General features: G+C 37.8%; 1 protein-coding gene across 1 annotated transcript; it reads right to left on the bottom strand.

Annotated features, from left to right (window-relative positions):
• Window positions 1-417: 417 nt before the first annotated feature.
• Window positions 418-16307, bottom strand: cdh26.1 (cadherin 26, tandem duplicate 1). The gene is made up of 18 exons (XM_062427118.1): window positions 16188-16307; window positions 11386-11445; window positions 11190-11282; window positions 10911-11072; window positions 10657-10804; window positions 10245-10414; window positions 10018-10146; window positions 9739-9924; window positions 9340-9614; window positions 8143-8288; window positions 7811-8044; window positions 7491-7712; window positions 6587-6711; window positions 6380-6454; window positions 5840-5905; window positions 5619-5684; window positions 984-1055; window positions 418-636 (listed from the first exon to the last, which is right to left on the bottom strand). The coding sequence occupies exons 1-18, from the start codon at window positions 16305-16307 to the stop codon at window positions 418-420; spliced, it is 2568 nt and encodes an 855-aa protein (XP_062283102.1).
• Between the last annotated feature and the right edge of the window lie 370 nt (window positions 16308-16677).

The raw sequence follows: 16677 nt of genomic DNA, 5'->3' as shown, positions 1-16677 counted from the left end.
GCAAATAATTTCAACAGATAACAGATAAATCTGCTAAATTACAGTTCAAAACATCAAAATAATACTGTCCTTACAAAACCACTAGAGCTACAAATAACCCACTGTTAAAAGCACTGAGATATAACAGTAAAAAACAAGAACAACCTGTCATTGTCAAAATATAGCTTTTCAAAACAACCAGTGCATGACAGTTTGTGTAGTGCAATAATTATATTGTCGAGCAAGCCAAATACAGTAACTAGTAAAGGTAAAAGTTAATTATTGTTTCATGTATAGATGCCAGCATAAAATATCCGTTGGATGTTTATGTCCAAAATGTACGCAAAGTACAAAAGTATATATTTTTTAAATCCAACCATTGGGGAATATCTTGTGCAGTGACTTCCTTGAAAAAACATCACAATCCAGCTTTGCCCTTTAAAGTTGTATGTTTTTTTCTTGAATTGTCTGATAACAGATGCCTCCCAAGGTCTTGAACTTTGGCCCCAAATCATCCATAAACTGAACATTGTCTCCTAAATTGCTGAGTGACAGCTCATCCAGTGATTGGCAATTGCTGCCCTCTCCCTCGTAGGCATATTCATAGGGTTGGTACGCTGGGTGGTCTGCATGGTCTCCATCAATCACGTACAGTCTCTGTAGAATTTAGGGGTTAAGAATTGATTTCATCATATGAGAATATATAACTAAACAGACCTTTGATCTAGGTTTACACTCTTATATTCATGGTACTTAACTTATTCTTTTATATATTTAAAAAAACACATTCTCATAGGGATTTTATCTTCACCCATGTTATGTATATGAAGATGAATTGAATCCATTTCACTGCAGCAGGATTGTGGTTTATCCACCACTCAGTGCAACTACTGCAGTTTACTGAATAATCAGGCATTCATGTAGCATGCCTGTGTTTATCTCTGTGTGGTGTGAGACAAAGCGTTAGGGTTAGGGTTTAAGGTTAGGGTTTAAGGTTCTCTTACCCTGTCGATGTGATCTGCAATGTATTGATTTGATCGCAAGCTGAAAGAGTGTTGGTACCTCGATGAGTTTCCCTGTTAACAGCAAGGAAGATTATGAGTTCAAACAGTATATAGTCAAAATAATATGCACTGTATACAGAAGAAAGTGTATACAATTCATAGAGGTTTTTGTCTTATATAGGGAATAAATTATTAATTGATTATTGATTAATTTCAGAAATTAATTTGCATAATGAATCATTCTAATTTTAGTTTTGATTATTTTTTCAAGCATTTTTTCAATTTAAAATTTCAAACATTTGCTTGTTCCAGCTTCTAAAATATAAATGTGTGTAGTATTTCATGAATATTTGTCACATAGTGGACTGAATATCTTTGGGTTTTGGATTGTTGGACATTACACGCTATTGGAGATTATCACATTGGGCCCTAACAAGCAATAATGGGAATATTTGTTTTCTGGCATTCTTAGATACTGTCAGAATAACTGATGACTATATTTATATTTTACTACTTACTAAGAGATATTTAAAGTTAATGAACAGCAACACTTACCTGGAAGGTGTTTTCCCTGCTTGTAGTCCACGTAGAGTACTGAAATGAAGGAAAGTAACACTGATTCAGTCTTCACTAGCCTTACTTGACATTATCTGGAGACGTGTGCCTAATAGACCTCAATGGGCCAGATGCAAGAATATGTTCGTATTTTTCTTCTTAAATCTGTTGTACTTTTTTCGTGAGGTGGAATTTACGAGTGTGCCACGTCGGATTCACCAAACACTCGTATCACCAGGAAACAGTCGTAAATGACCTTCGTAAACATGATGAGTTCCACCTGTTCTAAATGAACGTGCGTTCTGAGAATAGTAAATTAACATGAATGACGCCCCCAAAATACCATATACGGTCAGACGACCGGCAGGTTGTGGAGAAGCTCCATTCATGAAAATGGCACTAAAGACTAAGAATAAGAACTTTACGAGCTCTCAGACTGAGGTCCCGCTCTCAGAAATAGATCAACAGAAACGCATATTATTATTTAGTGTGTAAGTGGTGGAATCAAAGGTCCTGAGAAAGATGACCCGTGCTGAGAACGCTGTCTCAGCTGTTGCGCGCACCGTCACAGAAATAAAAACAAAAATGACTGAACATGAATTATGCCAGGGGATGTCATCAGCCAGGGAGTTAAACTATATCATAGTTTCAATTGTCAATTTAAATGACTGATATATCTACCTAAATTGTTAAATAGCCTACTTCTTTATACTAAATAGCCTAATAATTTTACAAACAGAGTAATGTCATCATGATTATGGATTCAGAAGTGCAATTTAATGAACGGGACATAGTATACACTTGCTCATTGCCTATATCTCCTGTAGTTCACACCCATTACTCAGGGGTCTCTAAAATACCGACAATATAATATACGCTCAGCCTGCGGATCGACATTATTAATTTCTCTGTTAAGTGGTAGTCAGCATACAGTGATGTTAAAAAGAAAATCCAAGTCAGTTGACTCTGAAGCTCAACTGCTGATGTTACACCTGCTGCCGGATTGCTGTCAGCACAGACCTGCTAACACCCGGGATGACAACGCAGGGCAAGCCGGCAGAAGAAGTTCGAGATGAGGGTAACAGTTCAACAGCTCAACCTCTCTATGTCTTTTGTGCTGATAAAATACAGTAGGTTACATCACTCTGTAGTAGGGGAGACCGGGGCTTGTTGTCACACGGGTAAGTTTTCACATTGCAATTATCTTCTCCACCAGAGGGCGCAACTAAAAAGTGGAAGACTACTGTTCTTCCTTTACATGGTCAGGTGTCATGTCCTGTCTGAGAAGAGAATAGCACATTGTGAGCTGAGATGAGCACCAATTAACCATTTTGCACAACCCAAAGTAAAAAATATCAACTTGATATATTTCAAAATAAGCTTCTTTCAGGTAAAAATCCTAACAGTGATAAATGTGGACTTGTTAGAGGAGAGATTTAGGCATCCTGTCATACCTCAATCATTGTTCTGTTTTAAGCTAACTTTAAACTATAGCTAGCTTTAGCAAACATGGTAGTTTGGGGCAACATGGCTCAATCATTTTGGGGTTAGTTGTCAGGTTTTGTTTGAGTTTTTATGAATGGATCTTCCAGTTGTTGTTGTTGTTGGAACTATGGCCACATTTGAGGACTGGTTTAAATTTCATAATGTTTGTAGTTCAATTCAATCTGGAATTTTGAGTTTAAGAAAGGTAAAACAGGCATTTGAGGCTGAGAGCCGTAGCCTACATGCCAGCAGTTCCTAAGGACTTTAATGCAGTGCATGTTGCATAATATTTTGTGTTAACGTTTGTTCAATAGCCATGTTCAATGACTTTTTCAAACTCAATGATAAACATTGTCTGTGCCTGACTTCAATGTTCACTTTAAAGTAATAATAAAAAAAAAAAGAACAACAATAATTTTGTCCTTGTTTTATTAGTTGCAAATCCAGTGTGACATCTTACCCCGTATAGTGAGACAACTTACCCGATGGTGGGGCAACATGTCACATGTTCACACTCTCCATTTGATTGCCTATAACTCTGCCCTGACACAATATATGAAAATGACATGAATACAAAATATATACCTGAGACTTTGGTCTTTCATCTGGTACACTTTAAAAAATATATATGATGTATTGATTCCAAGAAATATATAAGAGTGTAAAAAGTGTGACAACAAGCCCCGGTCTCCCCTATTGCTACCATATCGTGCTTGGCTGTATTGTATCATACAGTGTTGTTTGGTCTTGATACCCGTGTGGACGTGTTATGTGTTCATTAAGTGATTATCATATCTTGCTTATTTAGTATATGATGTCACCCCCCCCCCCCCCCCCCCCCCCCCGGAAAAATGTGAGTTCCCCCAAAAGACATGATATCGTTGGCACACTGCCATTAGACAATTAGACAGTAACAGTCAAGTTTTATTGCTTTGGAGGACTGCAGGTTGGTTGTGCGTGAGAGGTACGACAGGTCTGCATCACTCGTAAATTTTGTTCGTACCTAAGAGGAAATCCAAAATATCCAGAATGCGGCAAATCCTCGTATATCACTCGTACGCATGGTTTAAGAACGAATCTGTGTGTACGAGTGGTTCTTGCATCTGGCCCAATGTTTTTGACAGTTGTTGTGTTTGTGAAATTGTTCTCTGTGGGACAATGTAGTAGACAGAGAAAGCATGCTAAAACTCTGTTTTTCAGTCAAATTAAATGTATCAGGATCTACCCCAAAATATAAATGAAGGTTGATTAAAAATTAGAGACATCTTTCAATAAAACACAGTAAAATGTAACAGCACCACAGACTGCATGTGTCTGCGTAGATGTAAGTCTGTATTTTAATATATGTCTGCGTTATTTCTTATACATTGCTGTTGTATTTTTAATGTGCAAACAAATACAATAAAATACATCATCATGAAAAACTTCATCTCTAAATAATTTAAGGAAATCCACCTGTGGTTCCAGATTTGTTCTCCCATCCCCCCAAAAACATTTCTTAAAAAAGTGTCAACAGATTTTTAAGATATCTTCAGATTAACACACAAACAAATGGGACAGAGGAAAAAAAATATGAAACTGATACTGAGTATGTGTGTTGCTCCACAGACTGTAGAAAACAGTAAACAATATTTAGCGGCACCATGGCAACGGCCAGAAAAAAATCTGTGTGGTTATCCTGAGCAGCTTTTTTCTACAAAAACTAAAATCCACGACTGTGAAAGAGCGACAAGTTTCACTGCTGCTGCTGCTGCAACACGTCTGCAGCTGGATTATAGAAACAGTCTATCATCAGATGCTTCAGACATCACGTTACTGTAAACTCAACACACAGAAACACCTGTTGACAGCAGCACGGTAGACAGTTTTGAAGGAGAAGCAAAAATCCTGCTTTTAATATATAAAAATAGTGACTTAATGTTTTCTCAGTTTTCTTTTATAGGATGTGAAAAAAGTGTGTGGTAGAGACGCGCACATCAGCAGCTCCCAATGCAGGTGTATCCCAGTCTTCCTGCACTGGGAGCTGCAGCGTGCAGACTTTTTTCTTGCTTTTACAGATTTTGTTATTTGGTCCAGCTACTGCTTTCAGACTCTGGATGTGTGTCTACCGCTCAATTTTTTCTTTTATAGGATGCGAAAAATTAAAAACTCTATATCAAAATGTGGCTCTTTATAGTGAACAGGAGGAATATTTTTTATTAAAAAAATAATAGATTGTTTTCGATTTAAATGTCTGGTTGATCTCAGAAATAAAAATGTCAAATGATATTTTAGAAGTGCTTTGTGATTTGATATGAATAGAAGTGATTGTGTTAAATCAGCTATGATATCGTCTCATATCGATTGCTGCCTCCTGAATCCAATCGAAATCGTATCGTGACAGACTTTGCCATATTGGCAAACATCGAATCGTTGTTTATTGAATCGATATAATATCTTATCGTGTAGAAATTTGTGATTTACACCCCTACATAAAACGTACAGGTTTTGGCACCTCCTTATGGATGCAAGCAAACATTCTCTTCAAAGCACACCTATGGAACAAAAACCCACTCATCAGAGGAAGTTATTGTAATCACAGCTATAACCACTCACCATAGTCTGCCCTCCATTGCCTCTTTCTTTTTGCTGCCTGCCCAGTGATGCCATGTTAGAGTCAGTCTATAGGGGATATACATTAAAGTGAAATCAGTAGGGAAGGTTATAGTAGAGTGCAGAAACAAGATGTGTAAGATGTTAACAAGAGGTGTAATCTTTTGTTGTAAAGAAGCTCAAACACATAAAGGACACAATCTATTCAAAGACCTGTTACTCACCAGGGTAAACCCTGCGCTGCTGAAGCCATTCATATCCTGGGCCATTACTGCAGGCATCTGAGACATCTTGTTGAGCAGAACAAATTGATAAAGCAATCTTACAAGCATAGCCAATTAACATTATTTTTGTTAGTAGTATTTAGCAAAGTGTCAATTTATGGAAAATAATAACTCCATACACGTTCATGCCTTTTGCTATATTACATTCAAAGGCTACTATAGTGTTATGCAGTTAACTACAGTAAATATTATGCTGCAGTTCAAGTTCACCCTTTTACCTACTACTTACATTATTCTTTCCAAACAGTTATTTGTGTTGTAGATATGTCTACACCACACACCTTAACCACAACCTTACACAGAGAGACAAAGAAAACTAAGTGGATTATAGCTGTCATTTATTTTGCAGCAGGATATCAACTGCCCTTTCTAAAATATTTGTTTTCTATTGCACTCACATTGACACACCTAAGACCTTTCAGTGGAAAATGTCAATCACAAAAAGGAGAATAATAGGCTAAGGAGAGATGGGATTATTACCTGCATGGTGGCCTTTTTTAGGCCATCGGTTGCAGTTACATTTTGTGTAGGTGTCCGTATCAGAGTGGGCTCAGCCTGGTAGAAAAGAGACAAAAAAAGAATAAGTAACAGGGTAGCCCCACTGGGTGACACAGTAGGGTTCGTCAACAAATATAGCATACTGACGCTGTCAATCTAATTTGCACACACACAACACAATCAACATACCTTGTACTCAGAGCCCCCTCCCTCTTGGTTGTACTTGATGAGTGTCTGGTTGCCCTCATCCTGAATCATGGGGATGTGCTTGAAGTCCTTTGCTCCACACTCACACATAAATAGGAGCAGCAGTACTGCCGACACACATCAAAATAACACTAAGAAGAGAGTGTACATGTTGTGTATTCTGCAAACATTACTGGCACATAATTGTCAAGGGCAGTAGTGGCCTAGTTTAGAAAAGTTAAATAGGCTTGTGATCAGGAGGTTGCAGGTTTAATCACTGAATGGGCAGAATAACTCTGAGTGGGAAAGTGAGAGAGCAGTGCTGCCCCTCCTTCGTTACCACAATTGAGGAACCTTTGACCCCCAACTGCTCAAGTGGAGATGCTCAGTGTTCACTGAGATTGTGGTTGTACTGGGCAGTTTTCAGGTGTAAATGTATGTAATTGTGGACAGGGCATTTCTGAAAATAGAAGCTTTGCTTTCACTGAAACCTATCTTAGTAAATACAGGTTAAAAAATAAAGGAAGGAGGAATTTATGGTATGAAATGAGAAGTATTTTGTGTATCTTGCATGCACATCAGGACAGCCAGAAGAGCAGTAGATTAAATTTAGGTTTTACTAAACCATGAAAACATGAGATCAGCTATTGGACTATTTGATTGGAGTTTGTGTTCAGGTGATGCAGAAATAATAAATCACGTTCTTCACCCTACTACCCTACCACTCTATTAGTTAAATAACTAAGTGGTCTCATTATGAGCTGACAATTTTGAACTGTCAGATTTTCTCAGAGCAGTTAATTTGCATTACTTGATAATAAAAACTGTTTAAGGTCAGTGTAGATTTATTGAGAATGAGTCTTGTGCTTTTGTTCATGTTTCCACTGATGCTCATTGCCATACTCACATAAAAATAAGAGAAATCCTAAAAGGAGTAGTCCAATGCCAGCAGGCCCAAGACTAGATGAGGCAGACTCTTTGGCAAGGCATACCGGTCCTTCTCCACAGTCACACACCATCACTTCCACAGTATCCTGTCCAATCACACTCTGCTGATCCTCTATCACTAAGGGCACTGAGTAGTTTCCATAAGCAAGTGTATTCAGGCTAACAAGCCCTGCTTCCAGACCTGGTGAAGGATTTAAAGACAAGTTTGAGGTGGGTCTTCAATTGTAAAAAAAAAAAAAATATATATATTTATTTTTTTTATAAAGAGGTGTTACTCACCAAAGGCAGGGTCTAGTTTCCATTGCTTCTTTAGAGTTGCATCATTTTCATCATTCAGGGAGAAGGCAAAGGGCCCGCTAAAAGGAGGGGCATCTGAGTCCGCTGCAGTCACTGTGACCTTGTCAGCCTTGTTTCCACACATAATGACGCCATTGTTGATCAGCTTAGGCATGTTGTCATTGATATCTCCCAGGTGAACCAAGACAGTACATGTACCTGTGGCTGGAGGCTCACCTTGGTAACCACAGCGAATGAAAAAGCACCACGTCATTAATCTTGTCATCTTGTTTGTTTGTTTGTTAAATATTTTGTTAATGGGTGGTCCATCATACCATCATCTATGGCAGCGATGATGATTTTGTAATTGCTATCCTTGTCAACAAAGGGTGACTCTCTGTCCATCGTCTTAGACGATACGATTTGTCCTGTTTTTTCATCAATGGTCACCCAGTCAGCTGGATCTTCTAATAGCACATACCTGATCACAGTAGGAGAAATTGGTGAGTGGAACAGAGCATATTAATTGAAATTATGATTTCTGATTTGCAGCTGCTGAAACAACTCCTGAAAAATCTGTAGCTTTGTTTTATGCTACAGTCCAAATGGATCTTACTCCCACAGCGACCACAGTGAAACCAAGGTCATGTGGGTGGCAAGACTAACAGAGAAAGGGCATACACTTAAATGTTCTTTTGCAACTTATAGGCTGGCACTTTACATATTTGATATTTGAGGTACTATGTGGTTGAAGTAATGTTAGTTTTATTCTATTTACTATTCCAGGTGAGCTGTAGCCAGGGCCAGAGAAATACATCAGCCGTTAGGTTATTGCAGATATGTCAGTTTTGGTATATTTGCCGTCCAGTATAGAAATTGCAGTATGGAAATGCCAAGCCTTTATTTGTATTTTCCAACCGCTCGCAATTTGTGACACTTCTTACAAACAGTGTTTTAAATGTGTTTTTTGATTTTAGACTGCCAACTCACACCTGGCCAGGAACAACAGATGAAAACTAGCCTTTTGGCAAATTGTGACATATTTACAGAAATGTTTATTAATATGCACTGTCCCTGACAAATAAACTAATTAAATAAATAAAAATAAAATGTGTGGTAATTTAGAAACAGTGTTTATGTTACATAGATAGTCCACCAGAGAGAACTGACGAGTTTAGGTTTTCACTGTAAAATATCCAGCTCAATACACATCTTGTTCTTGTTCTTTTCTTTGATGACCAAATGTATCAAAAATATGTTCATGATATGTGCTTATTTTAAAAAATGAACATGAGGCAATATACCATTTTAAGATTTTTAACTCTTAAATAGGGAGTTTTTCTATTGAGTTTTTTCAGACCCGATCCCAATCCGAGTCCTTTAATACCAGATATTTGATATTTTATACCAGACAATACAGAATCTGATCCAATACTCATTAGCTTAAAGACAAAGTTATCCAGCTATATTAAGCTATATTTGCAAGGTGGGGATGAGCTCAGTCAGTACACATAGAGTATATATACACCAACCTTATTTTGTCTATGTCAGAATCAACGTCCTTAACCTTTGGAGTGAACATGACCTTTCCTGGGTCCTCCTCCTCCCTCTGATACACATCCACTGTCGTTGTAGCAAACTCAGGTGGGTCATTGACATCAATCACTTTCATTGTGATGTTGACTGAATTTGCAGGTGGGGGTGTTCCTTTGCCATCAGGTGTTTTGCCTTTACAAACAAATAAGGGTTCCTCATTCTCTACGCCGATCTGTAGGGTTGTTAAGGTTGTGCGCTCAAAATCCTTCCCCTGGAAAACACACAAATTCAAAGTCAGTACTGGTTCAGCTGCTGTTTGTGATGGATAATTAAACTTTGTTGAAGCTAGCTTGACCCACTTTAAGTGTCTTTTAGAATGAGAAATGCAGAATTACCTTGATCACACTCAGAATGCCCTCATTAGTTTCAGGGTCAGTTTTAATGTTGTAGTTTCCATCCTCATTCCCTTTAATGAAGAAGTATTTGGCACGCCACCCAGGGGTGTTAGGAGTGTCTTTGTCCTCTACTGCAACTCTCAAAACCTCATCCTTGATGTCCATCTCTTTTACCTCACCGTTGTACTGGACAGGCAGAGCATTTTCATCTTTAACATCATAAATCAATAAAATAAAATAAAACTTTAATAACAATAATACAATAATTATAACCCTTACCTTCGTGGCCTTGAACGTCGGTGGATGACTGTTTCCGTCAAGAATATCGAGAGTAACAACAGCAGTGGAGGAAAGGGACGGCGTTCCATGATCTTTTGCTAGAATAATAATTTCATACTTCTTTGCTTTCTGAAACATATATAAAAGATAATATTGTAGATATTATATCCAAAAATTACTGTGTGTGAACTTACATGGTGTAGGTACAATAAGCCATTGAGCCTTACATCATAATCAAAACATCCTGTAAATTTAAGTTGTGCCAGTCTGCTATCGATCCGTTCCACTGCAATCTTGGGCTCTTCTGGTGTCTGTTTAAACACACTGACCGTGATTTGAGAGTTAGTCGTGTTTTGCTCATCGATGTCTGTGACCTGCAGCTGTACTGGCAAGTACCCTGCAAAGAGATGAGGAAAGGAAGTACAGGAGAGTAAGGAATATGTTATAATGAAGTAAAGAATGGGAGCAGGAGAGAGTACACAGTATGATTAAGGCCAGATTTGAAAGGATTATTTTAACATGTTTCTGTTAAACCTTATAGACTTCATAATAGCCTTATCACTGTGATATTATTTTAATTTCTCTAATGTGTAATAATCAGTTATTGCTGGCCAAAAATGTCCACAATTGCATACTCACCCTCTGGCGAATTTTCCTTCACAGATGTTACAATTTTATCTTCGAAAAACTTAGGAGCGTTGTCATTGATGTCCTTTATTTCTACATCAAAAGCAAGTTCCCTGTCTATTTTTTGCCCGGTGTCTTTGTTGTAAATATCGAACTTGATCTGTGGGAAAAGGTATTCGTGTAAGATTATTTGTAATGGTTACAAACTAATATTAAGTATAATTATTATTATTATAAGGGGGACTGGCGATTCAGCATTAACTCACATGGAAGAGGCTGTGTTGCTCTCTGTCGATGGGTTTATGGACATAGACATACCCATCTTCTTTATGGATGGAGAACACTCCCATTGGATCCTTAGTCACACCCATTCCACTTATTTCAAACCTATGGGTTTTCCTCTCATGATCTGTCCTGTCATTAAACATCTAGTGTCAAGACAGAAACAATTTAACTGTTATTGTCAGCTTGTTTGACATGGCCAGGCCACTGAGCTGCCATATTGATTGTCATTTTATCTACTTCTTTCAAAATTAAGTCTTCACCTGTGAAATCGGTCTGGGGTATGGCCCTGGTTCTTCTTCTGTTACTTCAATTGTAGACAAAACCCATCTTCGCTTGGAGCGCACCAACAGCTCCTGTTTAGCCAAGCATGGAGATTAAATACATGATTGTTAAAATTTCAGCTTGAAGCAAAACTTTTTTGGCAGGAGATTACAGTTCCAAACATGAGTCAGTTACCCGCTTGCCACGCCTGTTCTGGCTGCCTCGATGAGATTCTGCAGCGGCTGTTAATGCAACCTACAACAATAAGAAAACTGGAAAGTAATACTGATTCTTGTCATCACAGAGACATTTCAAAGACCTTTCTCGACACACTTCATTTATCACTCTTACTCTTATTTTCTCCTTTAGAGTTAAGTGTATTGGTCTCTGGTCTCATTGTCTGTTTTGCTGTCTCTCTATCAGACAGTCTATCTTTCTGCATGTTCATCCCTCTGACTTTCCCTCCATTTGCTTCCCTGTATTTTTTACAGGATTATGGTTAGTGTACTAGGACCTGACCGATACTGGATTTTTGGTATATTCGGTAGTAAAAAAATCCCATATTGATATATCAGCCAATAGTCTTTTATGTACAGAATATTTACATGGACACACATTTTTTGCAAAGATCCCTCAAAGTGTGATTATCAAACACTTGACCTGACAAAGATATGTAATGGAGGTGTGGTAATTTCACAGTTCAACAATAAACTTTATTTTATAAAATGACATCACTGTACTAAAATAGTAAACTTCACTGAGAATAATTATAAATTACTATAAATTTAAAAAAACACAAAACAAAAAGACATATTGTACATATACATATATACATATATATATATATATATATATATATATATATATATACTTGAATTAAGAAAAAGTATCAAATATACATAAAATGCTGCATATATAACTTTTTTTTTTTAAATGTAAAGATTTTTTCGGCACAGACACCTTTATATAACAGTAGACAGACAGGAAACAGGAGAGAGAGGGGGGTGTGACATGCAGCAAAGGACCCTCGGCTGGGATTCAAAGCGGGGTCGGCTGCGTATGTGGCATGCGCTCTAACCACTCGACCACCTGCACACCCTATATAACTTAGTTTATATGTATGTATGTATGTATGTGTATAAATATATACATATACATATATATATATATATATATATATATATATATATATATATATATATATATATATATATATATATATATACACACACACACATATTCACATATATATGTAATTTATAATTCAAAAAATGTACGTAAACGCCAATATCAATGTATCTGTCATAGGCCAAATGGCACATAATGTCAGCTGACCGATTTCACAATCGGTTTCTAGTTGGCACTTTTTTATTCTTTATATTCTTCTGACTGCCTATACGGTTGAACCACGACAGGAAAGGAGAGGTGAGGAGTCACATGCAACAAAGGTTCCCAGCTAGGTACGAACTGGGGACATTTCATCTTATAATTAATCCCAGCCAGCCTCCAGGGTGCCCAAAGTTCTGATTATTTAACCTTACAGTATATCAATGTTTTGGCAGATCTTGTCTTCTTCTTAATAAAAGCTGCCATTCATAAGGGTGACATTTGTAGTGTGTAGAACAGATGTTTGAAAAAAACACTGTGTTCACAGGCCAGGCATTAAAAATCCAAGTGATTGCAATTTGGTTTTAACTTATTCAGATCGCTGGAAAAATCAGAAATGTGGACAGTGATTCAGTGTATAGGTTTCTGGCACAACTTCACCTAATTCCAAGGTGCACAGAGAAGGGAAAAAAGTCTAAAAAGGTCAAAGTTCCTGCATCACAGAACAATGTATTTCAGTTTGCGGCCTTCATCAGGGTCATCATAAAACAAATGACAAACAGCATTTAAATGGGGTAGAAAAAATAAATAAATACACAAAAAGTAACTAATTATGTACATCCAGACATGTATCAACCAATGGCGTTTCATGTCATTTGACTTCAGGCCAACCATTGTCCTATACAGGTAGGAGGGAAAGGGAAGTATCCAATAAGAGCCATGGATGACACCATTTTGGTCCATAAACCAGAAAAGTGCAACTAAAGGGTTGATACCTCAGTCAGTGATTCAGTGGTCTGCAACGAGGTTAATCATCATGAATACACCATCTCCTCCTTTTTTTAGGTTTACCCTACAAGTCAACATCTCACAAAAATAGGTGTGATTTTTTTTCTTGTTTTTCTCTTTACTTACAAATAAAGTAAAGATGCCTGATGACATGTGTTTGGCACAATGGAAACCAAATTGATCACAATTTATTTAGTGCAACACCTAGATACCTAAATATCCAAGCTAATTCACCCAGGCACTAGGAGCAAATTATTTAGTTAAGACCTCAAAACATGTCACAGTGAATCAACTACAGCACAAGTACTTCATGGTATTTTTGTAGAAAAAAAACACGAAAGAGAATCTCTTGTTGCCCATAATTAAGTTGCACAATCCTGATTTCTATTCAATAATACAAGGAACTTTTTCGCAAAATAATAACAAAAGATCTTACCGCAGTGGGAAGTGAGCAATTCAAAACAGTGCATGCTTTAAGATTCTCAGGAACACATCTAAACTATAAAAAACTATCTAAACCAATAACATTGTACTGTAAGGAGCTCAGGTTACTGTGGCCACGGCTCGTATTTCCATAGTATCATGCATAGAACTGGTTTTTCTTGATGAATCTATCCTTTCACATTTGCCTGCAGACATTTTAACCGATAGCAGAAACTACATGTTCTGGGTGTGCCGACAGTCTGTAAAGTTTCCAAGTTTAGAATCACAATTAACATAACTCTCTAAAAACACTTTATGATAAAAAAATAACCAAATACTCGTTTTTGTTTTTCAAGCTCATCGTTGACTTAAGTAGCATTTTCAAACAGTATGTTGCTTTACTGAGACAGTAGATAATTCAGAATTTAATGCCTACCAAGAGAAGCAGGAAAATGGTCCTCATCTTGATCCGTTCTGCCTGGTGTCGTCTGTAGGAGTGTTCCAAAGGAGATAATGACAGCCTTAACAAACAGAGGACAGCCCACACTGCCTGAAGGCAGCAGGTGGAATGACTCCGCAGTCAACAAAGGAGTAATTGTTAATACATACAGGTGTTATATAACATGTGAAATGTAATGTCTGTTTATACATTTTGTTATGTATGATAAGAGCAGTCAGACCTGTGCTTTATGTATGTGCTGGTGTATTTGCTTCTATGTCAAAATGTATTTTGTGAGAGAGTGTTTTAGTTAATGGGGTAATTTGAGCTTGTGCTGCCCTCTCTAGGTGTGCTGAGAAAAAAAGGCTTGGCTCGGAAGTACTCCCCTTCACCTCTAAAGCTCAGTTTACCATGTCTTATTTATGTCTGGCTTACATCCAATGCAAACGTAGCTCAAATTCATAGGTCCAGTACGTATCAGATTAAATTTATCTCAGTTTTACTGTTGTGCTGTCTCTATGACGCTTCACTTAATTAAATTGCACATAACAAAACTATTATATAATTTTGAGCCTCTCCATCTATGTAATGTTTTTTTCTTTCAATGTGAATGTCAAAGCTACCGTATAGGGCCCAAAGCTGTAGGTGGAACAATTCCCATCAAATAAAGGGGAGCTCCACTTATTCTAGACATCAAGTCTGCCTTAAGTGTTGTCACTTGCTACAACAGAAAAACAAAACCTTGGGTGTGGGATTAGAAAGAGGTGCGGTTATCAGACTTCTGTAGCCCGCTCCTCCTTTTCGCTTAAGGCTTAAGGTTGAGGGTGATAGGGGCTAGAAAAACTAGATATAGCTGTAGTTGTATTCAGAGGACAAACAGTTTGGTTCTCAGTTCCCACCCTATTCCATTGGATAATTGTCTTGTAATGGAACAGCAATTATATATTTTCATTCAGTCTGGATGACTCAGATATATAGCATTTGGCTGAATGGTTAGTATGTTGCTTTTACCTCAAGCCTTGAAGGTGTATCCTCAAGGGTGTATACATTTTCAAAAGGCAAAGCAATCAAACAGTACCAAAAGAAGGACATTAATTTTCATGTTGTTTACTAACACAATCTCATATTCTGTTTCATTTTTGCAATTTCCAGTAAGACATGTAGACACTGCTATGTATCCTTGACCTTTTTTTTTTTTTTTTGAATTTTGAGGAGGTCAGGGTCAAGGTCAGGGAGAACACACACACATACATAATAATGTGTACTGTATGCTCTCATTTTTCGCAGTGAGTTTATTTACAAGCCGAGGCTATCCACAGAAAGCTTACATTAGCATGGGAACACATTCATAAATCCCTCAGAAGTCATGTCAGACATGCAAAGACATTAACTCAGAAGTCATGTCAGACATGCAGGTACATTATTGCATGTTATGTTTGGAACATGATAAATATCCTGATATATGCCATTGCATGTTTGACAGATTTACATGCAGCATCCTTAAACCTAGCACCCATTATTAGTATCCTCAATACACTCAACAGTCCACTTCCCATTACCTATTGACATTAGACTTTTATGCATAAATAAATAACTACTATGTTACGATTTTACAAATGAATTGACTTTAACATTTGTCCATTTTTTTTGGACAATTGAGCAAATCAGTGCAGCCCTCCCTCTGTTTGCCACATTCTCTAGCTCCGTGTGATTTCAAGGTGTTCCCATGTTACGTGAGTTATGTCATTCCTATAATTAACTCTGAGTTCAGTAGGAAGAAGTTCTGTCTTGTATTTGAAAATGCAAACCTGTTCTGTTAGTTAGTGTAGTGGTGTGTAATTAATGTCATTTTACTTGCAATCAACTCAACTGAAAACTGAAAAGTCTTGGCAGGAAAATTAACCTCCTCCCAATTGATTTAAGACCATGTCACAAGATTCCTTCATGCACACCCCCATCTGGACTGGTCCCCACCTCCATCCATAACCAAACAGTTGAACAGGTCAGTCACTTCAAATACCTCGGACTCACCATAGACAATAAACTGACATTTGATCAACACATCACCAACATACACAAAAGGTCCCAACAGAGACTCTATGTAATCCGCAAACTCCGTGCCCCCCCTTTTGCCCCCCATCTTCCGTCACTACTGTACACCAGCATCATCCAACCCATCCTCCTGTACTGTTCATCCTGTTTTTATAACATGCTGTCCGCCGCGAACAGGAACAAACTAACAAAAATAACACACACCGCATCCAAGATCATCAACCATCCCACACCCCAACCTTACACACGCCTCGCACAAGCAATAACCAACGACTCGGATCACCCTCTCTACCCTCACTTCACACTGCTGCCGTCTGGTCGCAGATACAGGACTCTGAGATGGAGACGGGCACGCTTCAGCAAGAGCCTGGTGCCGTCTGCCATCTCAGCACTCAATAACCTTCCCCAATAACCTCATATGGACCCAGCCCTCCTGGGTGTGCAATATATATATGTGT

This window comes from Scomber scombrus, chromosome 10, assembly GCF_963691925.1.
Source record: "Scomber scombrus chromosome 10, fScoSco1.1, whole genome shotgun sequence".
In the NCBI taxonomy this organism is placed as follows: Eukaryota; Metazoa; Chordata; class Actinopteri; order Scombriformes; family Scombridae; genus Scomber; species Scomber scombrus.
Note: the sequence above shows the minus strand (reverse complement) of the source record. Positions and strands in the feature narration are given on the sequence as shown.

Coding starts and splice junctions, on each gene's coding strand:
- cdh26.1 (XM_062427118.1), bottom strand. CDS start 16,307: ATGGGGGGCAAAAGGGGGGGCACGGAGTTTGCGGATTACATAGAGTCT. Junction 8,045..8,142: donor CATCGCTGCCATAGATGATG/GTATGATGGACC, acceptor GTGGTTACCAAG/GTGAGCCTCCAGCCACAGGT. Junction 7,713..7,810: donor GAAACTAGACCCTGCCTTTG/GTGAGTAACACC, acceptor ATCCTTCACCAG/GTCTGGAAGCAGGGCTTGTT.